We start from the raw sequence: 12,621 nt of genomic DNA, 5'->3' as shown, positions 1-12,621 counted from the left end.
AGGACTACTGTATCCAAGTAGAGTCAACTTGCTTTGTGCTAGAAATGATTAGTGGCACCTTATTTTCAAGTGGTTAGGATGCCCATGAAAATGTTTTAAGTTGTACCCCCTAATTTATGGAACAGCAACCCCCAAGGCCTGATTAGCACCTATTCTGATGATTTTCCAAAAGCTCATGAAAACTGAGTTCTTCCAGAGAGAATTTGGAGGCAGAGTTGGTGCTAATGGGTGTTGTAATATTATTGTATTTGTGTTTACTACAATTGTAGTTGATTTTATATTGTATTTATTAATGTTAACCATCAGAAGTCTTTGATGATTATGGCAGCATTTTAAATAAATAAATAAGAACTTAATTTCATTGCAAGCTTTAAAGAATTCAAGTTCTGCTTTTCCCCTTCTCACACAATTCCACTGGATTACATTTACAAGCTCTTCTAAGGCACACCTTGTTCAGATCATTAATTCACCACTACTACTCTCTCCCTAATGTGGAAAGCCAACTCTGGACTGACCAGGTGTTCCATGCCTGGAATAGTTAATCCACAAACTGTTTTTTACAGTCCTTGTGCAAGTATATGTTGAAGCAGAAATCAGTATGTTAGGAAGATGAAGAAAATAGAAGGGGGTGGTAATCGCTAAGTTGGATCAACAGGATCAAAGAGATCACAAGAGTGTCCATGAAAGAGCTAAAAGTTAGAGACAGGGTAACATGGCAAGCCTTTGTCTATGCAGATATCAGAAACTGAGCTCAACTCAGCAGCACCTAACTAGACACCTTGCAAAGTCTTTAGCTGACCTGTAGATTTTTCAAGATACATGTTTCTAGGCATAAAATACAGTGATGTATTTATGATGCAAACTTATACATCAGTTTGCCAGGGTAAACAGATTTGGAGAGTAAAATATCCTTCAAATCAAGCTCAACATGTCATAAAAGCACTAACTGGGTAAAATGAGTAACCTAAGAAAATAATCATTTGCTAATAATAAAATTCCGTAACTGTAATACAGATTAACAACTGCCCAGTTTAGCAACCATTTGGTTACAACAGTGCTGAAAAAATAACTTTGTGACCAGTCCTTGCACTTAGAACTGTCGCAGTGCCCCCATGGTCATGTGACCGATTCGGCTGCTTTGTAACTGGTGGGCATTTACGACTGTCACAGCATCCCTTGGGCATGTGATCGCCATTTGTGCACTTCTGGCAAGTAGCCAATGGAGAAGCTGGCAGTAAAATCATGTCATGTTTGCATGTCTCACTTAACGACTGCATCACTTAGCGATGGATTTGCCGGTCCCACTTGTAGGTGTTAAGTGAGGACTACCTGCATTGTGTAGTTCCTTACAACTTACTCCATTCAGGATTATAAGAATGTATTGAGCAAGATTTCCAATATCTTTTATGCATCTCTCTACAATTGTGCCACGTTCAATGACTACACTATATAGTGGCGAGATGTGGGAAATCTTTACAACTATCCATAATTATGCAGTACTGTGACATAACATGTAATCTGAATTTAAGCACTATTAATCAAGATACAGTGTACTGTATGATGCCTTTGCTAGAAAAATTACACGAAAATTTAGATTTAGTAACTGGTGGTGATCTCCTTTAGCAGCAATTACGTTAGCCAAATGTTCTCTGTATCTGTTGACCAATCCTGCACAGCATATTGGGGGTATTATTGATTCCTCTTTACAGAACTGCATCAACTTAAATGATATTTCTAGGCTGCTTTGCATCAGCTGCTTGTTTTAAATCATACCACAAACTGGATAAAGGTCAGGACTTTGACTTGGCCATTCCAAAAATTGAAAATTTCTTATGCTTCAGCCATTCATTTGTAAGATTTACTTGTATTTTGGATTATTTTTGTGTTGCAATCACCGAGTAATTTAAGCTTCAGATCACTGATTCTCTAACATTGTCCTGCAAAATTTGCCGATGCAATGCAGAACCTATTGCTCTCTCAATTATTGCAAGTAGTCCAAATCCACGATGCTCCCATTGCCATGCCTCAAAGTTGGGACGTGTTTCTTGTGTTAGAATAGTGTTTCATTTTTCTCAAACATACCATTTCTCATTAATGACAGGAAGTTTTATTTTTATCTGTCCTCAGAGGATGGTTCCAACAGCCTGCTTCATCACTCAGGGTGTCTTTGGCAAATTTGAAATGTTTGACCATAAGCTTTTGGAGAGCAGTGGTTTCCTCTTTGATATTCTCCAAGTGAACTCTTGTTCACTATTTTTCTGGTTTCATTAATACTGACATGAGGCTGTATGAGGAGCTTGCAAAAATCCTTTGCTGTTATTCTGAAGTTCTTTGTGAACTTCAGGGCATATCCTATTGGGGTAGGTTTTACTGGACATACCATTCTTTCGAAAAGTAACAATGCTGCTGCACTTTCATGTTTACTCTCTGTGACTAGATTGATGGAAGCCAAAATCTTTGATAATGACTTTGTATTTTTCCATCCTTATCAGCATCAACAACCTTTTCCATCCTTATCAGCATCAACAACCATTTTTCTGAGGTCATGATTCACTTTCACAAATCTACATCCTGAGGAAAACAGACTCTGATGATGGCAACCAGATGTTTTTATAGGGGAGAGCACATTGTATCATTGTCATCATCATCTGACTGAACTTAACCTTTAGGAGAACTGGTTATCTTAAGGCTCCACACCCTTTTTCCCCCCAAAAAAGACAGTGTTAGCTCAAAGTGTTCAGTGTGTTGTTAACCAGAATTTCTATGTCTATTAATAGGAGATAGATCAAGTTCTGATAATATAATTAGGTCACAATACTGTTGGATTACTTAGCTCTAAAGGACTGATCAACTTTCAGTCACTTATGTAAAACTATATAAATCATAAAAAATATTTATATGGTCTATCTATCTGTACCTTAAATTTTATGCAGTTTTACTTTTTGTGACTCTGATAGCTTCAATTTGATTTAAGCCAGTTAGATACTAAAAGGCAGGGGAAGAACAGAAAGCTACTTTCTATATGTCCTCCTCAACACAGTTTTATCCTTTCAATGGTCTCAGTATTCCTTTCTCCCCAATTCCACCATTGGTGAAACTGCAAGCTTTAATGTTCCCAACATACCTTATCTGTCTCAACATTCTGAACTGTAGCTTACTGGATAGTTAGTTGAGAAGGGGTAAATAAGCATTCCTACTTAATCACAATGGTCACCTAAGAGAAAAAAGAATGCAAATGCTGCTGCTGAAGTGATGTATTTAACAAATTCTGCAGTTTAAATGATACAGGAATTAACTTTGTATAATACATTTGTAGTACAATAGTCAATTGTTCAGCTTTTATTCTTCTACATTTACCTCTGTAATGTTATCATGTACCTGAAAAATAAACCCCAAACAAAAAACTTCAGCCAAACTCCCCTTCCTCCTCCAGCTTTATTGATAGTTTAAAATTACATTTCTATATTCTAGGACTTCAATTGCTTTTACCATCTGACTTTAAAAACTGATTACAAGCAAATGAAACTCAACAATTGTCTAAGTGATATAGTATACAAAAATAACATCTTGATTTCTGTGAAAATGCAGTTCTTTTCAAGTCCTGAATAGCTCCAAATTGTGTATACTCAAAGCACTGATGTTCTGGGTTTGATTTAGTTTGAAATATTTAATGTTTCCCATTCCCTTGTTACCTCGCATTAGACATTCATTTATTGTATTACAGTTACTTCAATTTCTCCCTCACTCTTGTGGCCATTAACAGGCATGTGCATTGTTTGTTTATCCCACTTAGCTATATGCTTTAGGTAAGGCCTGATATAAATACTTGGTGTTATAATTGTTACTGAGGTCAGACAATCCAAGGCCATTATTGTAATAGAATTAATTACTGTGGAAGTTCAGACACTTCCAGCTTATTTCCTCCTGCATACGATCACTTCCATGGAACCCAGGGAGGCTTTGCTGGTCTGACTTAACTCTTTCCACTCATCCATCCCTATTCACCAGTGGCACGGAAAGGGGGTTCTTTAACAAAGCATTATACATAACACCTCTACCAAACTAAACATAAACATTTTTGTAGTTAAATGCAGAAAGTCGATTTTTCCACCCCTTTCCTCCTTTAACACGGCAAGTAAAGCTCACTGGCCTGGGAGTAGCCTCTATCTGCCAACCTTTGGCCAGTGAAGAGGATTCAGAGAAAAATAATACAACCATCAATCAGAAAAAGGAGGGGCGACAAAGGAAAACAGTTAAGCTGTAGCCTCAATTGTGCATTCCCGTGCAAGGTGTCCTGACTCCCCACAACGATAGCAGTTGACTTCACTAGTCTTGCTGCAGTTGATGGCTACATGGCCAGTTTCACCACACCTGAAATCAGACAAAACCAACATTAGCCCCATAAAAAGTACATTTACAGAAACGTTATGCAGCATTTGCAATATTGCAGTTAAAGTTCTTCTGCTGTGGATTTAAACGTATTGCTGGTCAAGAGAATAAATGTACCATACACCTACAGTATTAACACATATACTGAATTCTAAAGCACAACACAGCAACTTCAGCATTCATAAAATTCTGAGCAGAAGTTACAATAAAGGATCTATATTAAATTTGTGGGATGCTTACAGAAACAAGCAACTGGGGAAGCTCTCACACACCAGTGTGTTAATCAATCCTTTCATTCTGGAACGTTAGTATAAGATTAATTGCCATCGTTGTATTAGTACCAATTTTTACCTATAGCATTTGACTTTGGTGCAGTCCTTCTGGATGTGTCCAAATTCCCCACAAGAATAGCACTTTTGCTCATCTGCATGATCACAGTCACGAGCCAAGTGGCCAGGCTTGCCACAGTTGTAGCAGCATTGCTCTCGCTCTCTCTTGGGCTCCTTACAGTCCTTCGCAATATGGCCACCTCTACCGCAGTTATAGCAGGCTTCCACAATAAGAAAAAGAATATAAACAAGACTATAAAACCTTGATAGCATTGTAGGACATGTACTTAACACAAAGTTTAATCACAGAGTTCATTAGAATGTATTTACTCTCCAATGTTTATTAATACTTACCATCCTCCTGAAGATCACAATCCTTGGCAAGATGACCAGACTCACCACAGCGGTAGCAGATATCTGGAAGTGATGATGACATAAATTGGAAGCCTGTTTAGAAAGACAAACAGTATTAATATTCCAATGAATGTAGTTACATATATCAATTTAAATCCATATAATAAGGCTACATTCTACTTTATTGCTACTTAGTTCTGCATACAGCAAATAGGAAGAGTATAATCAGGGTAAGATGTATGTATTTTAAACTCATGAAAAAATTCTTCGAAGGGAAGATACCTCTGCCACCTCGGCTTCTCATTCCACGGCCACGACCGATTCCGGTAGGGCATTCTCGAGCCCAATGGCCAGTACGCCCACACTTGAAGCACTCGTTACTGCTCATTGCTCCAATTAGGTTCTCTAAGCATGAGAAAAACATTGATTAGAATAATTTACTTAAGCATTGGTGTAAAAACGCTTACCAATTATTTTTAGCACATGGACTATGAGATGAATTAACTCTACATTCATGACAATATGTAGATGTCAAACAATGCTTAAAGTTAAAGTATTGGTTAAAAATGAGGGATTACAACAATTGCAACTTTTTCAATGATCATTTAAAACTATTTTTAAACTGAGCTCTAAGTTTCAATTGATTCATTAAATTTTCATAATTTCCTGTCCCCACAATTAGTTATCCATCTCAAATTACTCTGCTTTTTACTTTTTTTCCCACAGCACAAAAAGGCACCAAAGGGTGTTTGCCCTGGGAAGCATCTTGCAGGAGTTGAATCCACACGCAAGCGTGGCCTTTTAGAGACAGGTGCTCTCCCCTTGGACAGGGAGACAAAGAAGGTGGCGGCCCCTGCAGGAACGGAGCCCCGCATGGAAGGCTGCATTTGCTCTGCTAGGAAGTTCTGGTTGTGCACTTGTTGGCTACAAGGAACCATCATCTTTCTTGCAAATCCGAGGGTTGGATGGGGGGAAGGGAGTAAGAGTGGAGCTCAGACTCCCATTCAGGTTTGCCTTGATCCTTCAGGTCTTCCTTTGGTAGCAGATATTTTTTAAGGAGGGAAGCCATTGCCTGCAGACTTAGCCTAACAATAGGAATGAGGGAGGTGCTGCTGCCTTTATTCTGGAAAAACCCAACAGGCGAATGAGGGCTGGGAAGAGGGGCGAAGAGGTGCAGGGAGGAGCAGGATGGCAAAGTCAGACCCCAGTTTGGTTCAGTTCCTCTGGATTCTTTCCTTGCAATTCCTGGGCAGTTCCAATCTGTGGGTACAGCTGCGATTACTTTTTGGTGTGCTGCAGCTCAGGGGCTGATTTTTATTTGCCTCACGGTTCTGGCCAAAAGGGCAGAGATGAGGGGGAGATAGGCGGGGGGGAGCTGGATGCAGTCCCTTACCTGAGGCTGGGAGGGACCAAGAAACCTGGAGTGGCTTGGATTGGGGTGGGTACTTAACAACCTGCGATTCTCAGCGGTGGCAGTCCTGGTTGCCATCGTTAAGTGATGCAGTCGCTTTACTACCACATTGCTTGGCAATGGAAATTTCGGTCTCAATTATGGTCGTAAGCTGAAGACTACCTGTATATCAATATGTACTTCCAAAGCTTCTATTTACACTGGGAAACAAAATTAGTCTTTTTGCTTAACACAGTCCAATACAAAATTGAGACATACACATTTACTACTGATGCTCAAATCAAATCATCTCTGTGAAGATACAACTGTTGCCAGGGGTAGAAAAAGAGGCATATAAAAATAATTGTACTGAAAAAAGTAATACCTGGAAGCATGCAACTCAGTTCACTTTGATACTACCTATTTTCTAGAGAAGAGCCATCTGATGTATGGGCCATTTCTATTCTCAAAAGATCATGTCAATGAAAGACATATATGCATCAAGTTAAATCAAAACATTAAATTCTTACAATCATGCACTAAGAATGCTTAATAAGTCTTTAAAAGTCCTGTCTATAGTTACTCTGACTAATAAGAACACTTGGGTTCTGGCTATTTACTTATTTCTGAAATGGACAGAGGTATCAGTTTAACACAGTGCTGTACTATGATTTAAAGTAAAACAGGCAGCAAGGACATGGATAGATAAAACAGAGTCCCACTTAAAAATACAATGAATGTTGGAGTCTATATTCTTTCCTTGAATATGAATCACTGTAGTCTAAGCTTTGCCTGATTTGAGTCTGACTGGGAAAAAGCACATTACAAGTTCAGGTACTGTCACCTAGGTACCCTTTTCATCTTGAAGGGTGACCACCAAATTTTATTTTTAAAATGTAAAGAGCAAGACAGTTTGCCAGTATAACTGAACTCATATCCAAAAACATTCAAGCTCCCTCTTTCATAGTTTCTAAACTACTAAACCTATAATAAAGAGTCCCCCGTTGTGGGGAGATGGGCGGGGACAAATCAAATAAATAAATAAAAATAGCCATAGTAACAAATGTTAACTAATTAGAATTCTTCACTATGCACATGAGCCTTTATGAATAAAAAAAATAAACGTATGCTTTGTCTATTTCTATCATTACAAGACCTGAAATTTATTCAGATTTAAAAGAATTACATTCTGGTTCAACTCGTTTGTCTCCTCTAAGCCCCACAAAATGGTTGATGAAACTAGCTATGTATCTTCTAGTGTCAATTATTCAAAATACTAAACTGCAGGTCTCTAAGTATGACTAGGCATACGTATTTTCAGACTTTCATACTGTTCAAAGGTCTTGATTTACTATTGCTGAGGTTTTTATTTTACTTTAAGAATCCTTTGTACGTAACCCTCACCCAACTCCCATTTTTAAACAAGTTCCAGTTACTAGTGATTATTCAGAATGAAGATAAGATAAAAATCTTCTTTACAGTAAAGTTCAATGAAAGTAATGGGTCAAAACCCTTGCTAGCAAATGATATGTCACTTTCTTATAGAATGTATATTATTCATTTGACAGCTATCTACAATACAGTACAACAATCAAGGCTATTAGCTTAATTTAAAGCAGCCCCCCAATTAACTTCTCTTGTCCTTTACTAACTTCACCTTACTTTCCTCTTCTTTGGTTCCTACTACCACCAATATACATCTCATCCCATTCTTTTCATTTGCTGCTTCATTTGGCTTTTGTCATGTATTTTTGGTTCCTATACTTCCTTATTTTTATTCTCTCATTCGATCTAATTTCTTCCTTCAGGCTTATCGTTGTAACTATTTTCCTGTACAGATTCGCACTAGAGTGTATCTGAAACAAGTCCTAGCTAGGAAAATCCTTAAATAAGACATTTGTATTACTAAAATCAAACAAAAAAAGTGGAGAATGTGCATCTCAAAGTTCTGTACTGTCATGCAAGAACTGCACAAAGCTCTTGACTGCACACATCAAGACCTATTACATAAAGCTCCCCTCTTGTTTTGTTGCAAATCCTAAGTATGAAATTAGGAAAATTTAGATGCTAAGCAAAAATTTATGCTGTTTAGAAAACAAATAAGATACCAATATTGTACATTGTTGATCTGTTAAAAAAACTGATTTATTAGCAGCTAATATTTGAGACACTCAGGCCTGCACAATTCAGCAGCTTTATTTTATCTCCCCACTTTTACACAGCATCATTTTTTCAAATATGCCCTATTGTCTTTCTTATTCTCACGTTCCAAAACATATTACCTTACTAATGAGTTGATTTGAGAGAAATCAGATATATATGTATTTTGCACTTACTTTAATTACTGATTGTGCTTATATTCATTTTTGGGGTCTTTTCATGGTGCTATATGTTGCTAATCCAGAAAGAACAATTGCTGGCTTACCACTAAGGCCAGTGAAAATGTGTGAATATACATTTTCACTGGTCTTAGTGGTAAACCAGCAATCCTGCCTCTCTGTAGCTGCATTTATGGCAACTTACTCTCCCCACAATTCATAGAATCTACAGAAGATCTCCATGTACTGTATACCTATAAAAAGAATGTCCTAGCCACCGTTCTTTTGATGCATCAGAAAGATACCTTCCTTATAAAATGCATGTTGCCCTACAAAACAATTGTTTCCAACTCTTTTCACACAGATTGTAAATGATTCTACTAGTTAGCAACAGCTATTAAAAACACCAGCCCAGCTGAAGCCAAGCAGATATGACAAATCAGACAGGTTCTTCAACTGTTTCCCAAGCAGTTTTAACACTCAACAGTCATTCTTCCAAAATGTACACAAAACTTATGTTTGCTATCAGTATAAGGGCACACTAATTATTTTACACCACTTTATTCTACAGCATCACTGCTGCTGATCAGGTGTGGTATGGACCTATTAGTCTCCCTTATAAAAGGACTTTGCTTGTTCTTCAGAAGGAAAAAGGAAGAACAGCTTATCATGATTTTACTAGACAAGCCAAAAAGGAAGCATTATAACTGCCACTGGAAATAATCAATTCAATTTTTGTACAGTTTAACCTGCTAAGCCTGCTGGGCAACATTTTGTATTGATACTCAATTTATTCAAGTAACCTCACTGTTAACTGTACACTAAGCAAAAATCAGAGGCGATCACTTTATAATTAAAGCAGCAGCAATTATCCTTGTTGTTCATCAACAGCAACTTTTACCTCTTTCCCAAACTGAAGTAGTAGCACATCACAAGGCAATATTTTCTAGTCGATCCATTTTGGACATCATAGAAATTATTTTTAAAAAACAGTGTAACTTTTTGGGGGTGCAATTCTTGTTACTCACTTCTATTATCTGCTTTATTAAAAAGTAAATCCCATATTGGTAAACTCATTGAATTCTCAAATGTTTAATTCTCTGTTGTATCCCTGTATTATTTTCTAACATAAGGCTATAATTACGGCCAGCATACACAAACATGCCATCATCTTGTTATCAAAGGACCTACAGTCACTACTAAACAGATAAACACCACCTGTTTTTTAGGCCAACATAAGCCTTTAGCCAATATTAAATTGCACATCTGACATTCTGATCTCCACTGCCCAGTTGTGGCTATTAAGCTCCCTAACTTCAAGTAGTAATACTCCATTGTCACTTCTGTTTCAGATTTTAATCATTATCTGGTAATATTTTTTTAACTGACCTCTTTAGGATGTATCCACCTTGACTGATCTCAAGTTGTCTCCAGTCTATTTCTTCGAAAGCCATAACCAACCCAGGCAATATAAAATGCTACAACAAAATTCTTGCTTGTACCTGCCTATTTTTAAATTTTTAGAATAGAGCCTGCCACCCAAACCACCCTAAAATCTCCCACAAACCGACTGCGGCCGGGACCTTAAAGGCGCAGCCTGAGGTACGCGAACTTTCCACCAAATCGTGCTGGCTTCGGAGCAAAGACGTTTACGATCGGGAGGGTTGTATTTCACCCTTCGTCAGTAACGTACCAATATCAATCGGCGATAGGGAGGCCGAAGTGAGCTAAGAGGGCCACACACGCCAATCCCGAATCATAAAGCCCTGGCAAAATGCTGCTTCTTACGAATTAGGGAGCCGAACACGTGGAGGCCGCAGGTCACATGGAGAAGGCTGCGGCGCCACCAGCGAGAGCCAGTTTCCCCGAGAGAAGCGAGGCCGAGATCAGCTTTTCGCTTTAGGCGTTCGCCTCGGCCCCAGGTTCCCACGTTCTCCCACCTCGCTTCCTTTTCATCAGGTCACACGCACTATTACGGTCACTGGAGGCCTCTCCTCCAAGCACACGCGGCCCGCGTAAAACTTCAGATCCCGTCGCCCTTGACTCGCACACAGGCCGGCGGGGGGGGGGGGGAGGAAGCGAGACCAATACACCGGCGAGCCTTCCCGCGAGTGGGACTTGCCTGCTCCGTTTTCCTCGGAACCCCAGGAGGTCCCGCTGCGGCCACGAGGAGTGACTACCCAACGCCTCAGTCCTCTCACAGGAGGCCGATCCGCGATGGGCCGCCGGTATCCCCCTTCCTTGGAAATAAATGCGGGTAAGGCTAGGCTTTTTTCCCGCGCAGTAGGCCGGAACGAGCCAGCGCCCTCCTTCCCTCAATTCACTCCGCCCACAGAGGCCCCACTACCAACGAACTCACAAGCCACTCCATCAGTTCGGTTACCTTTCGCGGACTTTCGTTTCCGTCGAGGGCTCGATCCGGAATGGCCGCTCGGCGATGGACTTTCCTCCTTCTTAGCCGCGCGCAAGACCTGGCTAGCCTCCCTGCCACCCGCTACCGTTGAGTCCCTGCTGGCTGCGCCACACGCGGTTTGCACACGACCCCACTCACCCGCCCTGCCGATCTGCGCACGGCTCCTATCCCGACCGCGGGGCCAATGGCATCCCGCGAATGCTTTCGCGTAGCCCATCGACGACAGAAGTAGGACAGACCAATCGGCACCGTCGAAAAGGGGGAGGTGTCCGCCTACCGGAATATCCTCCAGTACTTTTCGGCCCGAGCCGAGGGGAGGGGTTGCTGAAATAACGAGGACGCGAAGGGAGGGGGGACTGCAAATATCTTTCCCGCGCGCGGTTTGTCGCGATACTTAGCGAGCGGCCGCGCGTTGCTTGTGAAGCAGCGCTTGCCGCCTTGTTGGCGCACCCAAGTTGGCGAAGGCGACGTTTGACCGTGGTAGTGACGCGTTCGGGGTAGGGTTGCCGACGCCGCATCAGTCGAGTTTCGTGACTGTTTTTCAGAATGTCCCCATGTCTAAAACTCCATCGGGCATCTGCCCTTTGGTTTATCAGGGTCCTTCTACACAGTAATTGTACACCTGAAGGTTGCAATCTTAAACGCACGGAATTTAAGCCTACCCAACTCTGTGGGGCTAACATCTGAATTAATCTGCATATGGCTGTCTGGTTGCCATAGGGAATTCTTGGTGTCCAGAAAACAAAAAGAATCCTGAGATGTGAAGCTACAGAAAAAAGCTGTGACTCGGGGTTTCCCAGTGCCCTTTAGCCCCTGACAAGCCTTTACTAGTATCTAAAGTTAAAAACATTCTTCCAAAGAAAGATTTATTTTCAAAATAGCAACCTTCTCAAAAACAATTATAATTACCTAGATAAAGTTGTTGTGCAGTATTAGGAAATGAATCATCTGAGGAACATTTCAGGCAGTGTAGAATGGTATAAAAGTTTACTCAAATAGAGCATAGTTAAATTTTGCATTATAGAATTTCCCCAAATCTTTAAATAAAAACAATTCTAGTCCAGCTACACCAGCTCAACTGAAGACTGCTGTAATGCCTTGCATATTTTTATGTACTATAAATAGAGATTGTCTCATTTGAGTAGTATGAGAAACTGCAAACAGGATTAGAAGCAGAATCATAAGGTATATAGTACTTTTCTTAAAAGTAAAGCTGTAAAATTAACAGATTTTAAAAGATATTTTGGTTAATGTAATTGTTTAATATCTTGATTTTTTGTTTATTATTTTAACATTTGCATGTCATTAAAAATGGGAGTGAATTAATACAGAGGAAAATGATCCCTTAGATCAGGAATGAGCAAAAAGGCCATCAAAATGTTGTTAGCCTGCAGATTCCATCATCTTTCACCTTTGGCCATCCTGGCT

The 12,621-nt window shown here is 39.9% G+C and overlaps 1 protein-coding gene across 4 annotated transcripts; it reads right to left on the bottom strand.

The window, feature by feature from the left end:
* Positions 1-3,239: 3,239 nt before the first annotated feature.
* Positions 3,240-11,354, bottom strand: CNBP (CCHC-type zinc finger nucleic acid binding protein). 4 transcript variants are annotated; one of them, XM_088134128.1, is made up of 5 exons: positions 11,332-11,354; positions 5,355-5,477; positions 5,074-5,165; positions 4,741-4,943; positions 3,240-4,371 (listed from the first exon to the last, which is right to left on the bottom strand). In XM_088134128.1, exons 2-5 carry the CDS (start codon positions 5,458-5,460, stop codon positions 4,254-4,256), a joined length of 519 nt encoding a protein of 172 aa, XP_087990254.1. In that variant the 5' UTR covers positions 5,461-5,477; positions 11,332-11,354; the 3' UTR covers positions 3,240-4,253. The 4 variants fall into 4 exon arrangements, with proteins under 4 accessions (XP_087990254.1, XP_087990255.1, XP_087990256.1 ...); XM_088134129.1 differs by having other exon boundaries at positions 4,741-4,939; positions 5,073-5,165; positions 11,332-11,353; XM_088134130.1 differs by lacking the exon at positions 11,332-11,354 and adding an exon at positions 11,164-11,325.
* Between the last annotated feature and the right edge of the window lie 1,267 nt (positions 11,355-12,621).

The sequence above is a fragment of the Python bivittatus genome, unplaced genomic scaffold (genome assembly GCF_059951505.1).
Source record: "Python bivittatus isolate LINGU-HERP-01145 unplaced genomic scaffold, Pbiv_v1 ctg000080_np1212, whole genome shotgun sequence".
In the NCBI taxonomy this organism is placed as follows: Eukaryota; Metazoa; Chordata; class Lepidosauria; order Squamata; family Pythonidae; genus Python; species Python bivittatus.
Note: the sequence above shows the minus strand (reverse complement) of the source record. Positions and strands in the feature narration are given on the sequence as shown.

Bases quoted from the DNA above. Each gene is read 5' to 3' on its own strand.
- CNBP (XM_088134128.1), bottom strand. From the start codon at position 5,460: ATGAGCAGTAACGAGTGCTTCAAGTGTGGGCGTACTGGCCATTGGGCT. The intron at 4,944-5,073 runs GGTAAGTATTAA...TTTCTTATTGTG, and splicing joins ATTGTGATCTTCAGGAGGAT to GAAGCCTGCTATAACTGCGG. The intron at 4,372-4,740 runs GTAAAAATTGGT...GTCTGATTTCAG, and splicing joins ACCAAAGTCAAATGCTATAG to GTGTGGTGAAACTGGCCATG.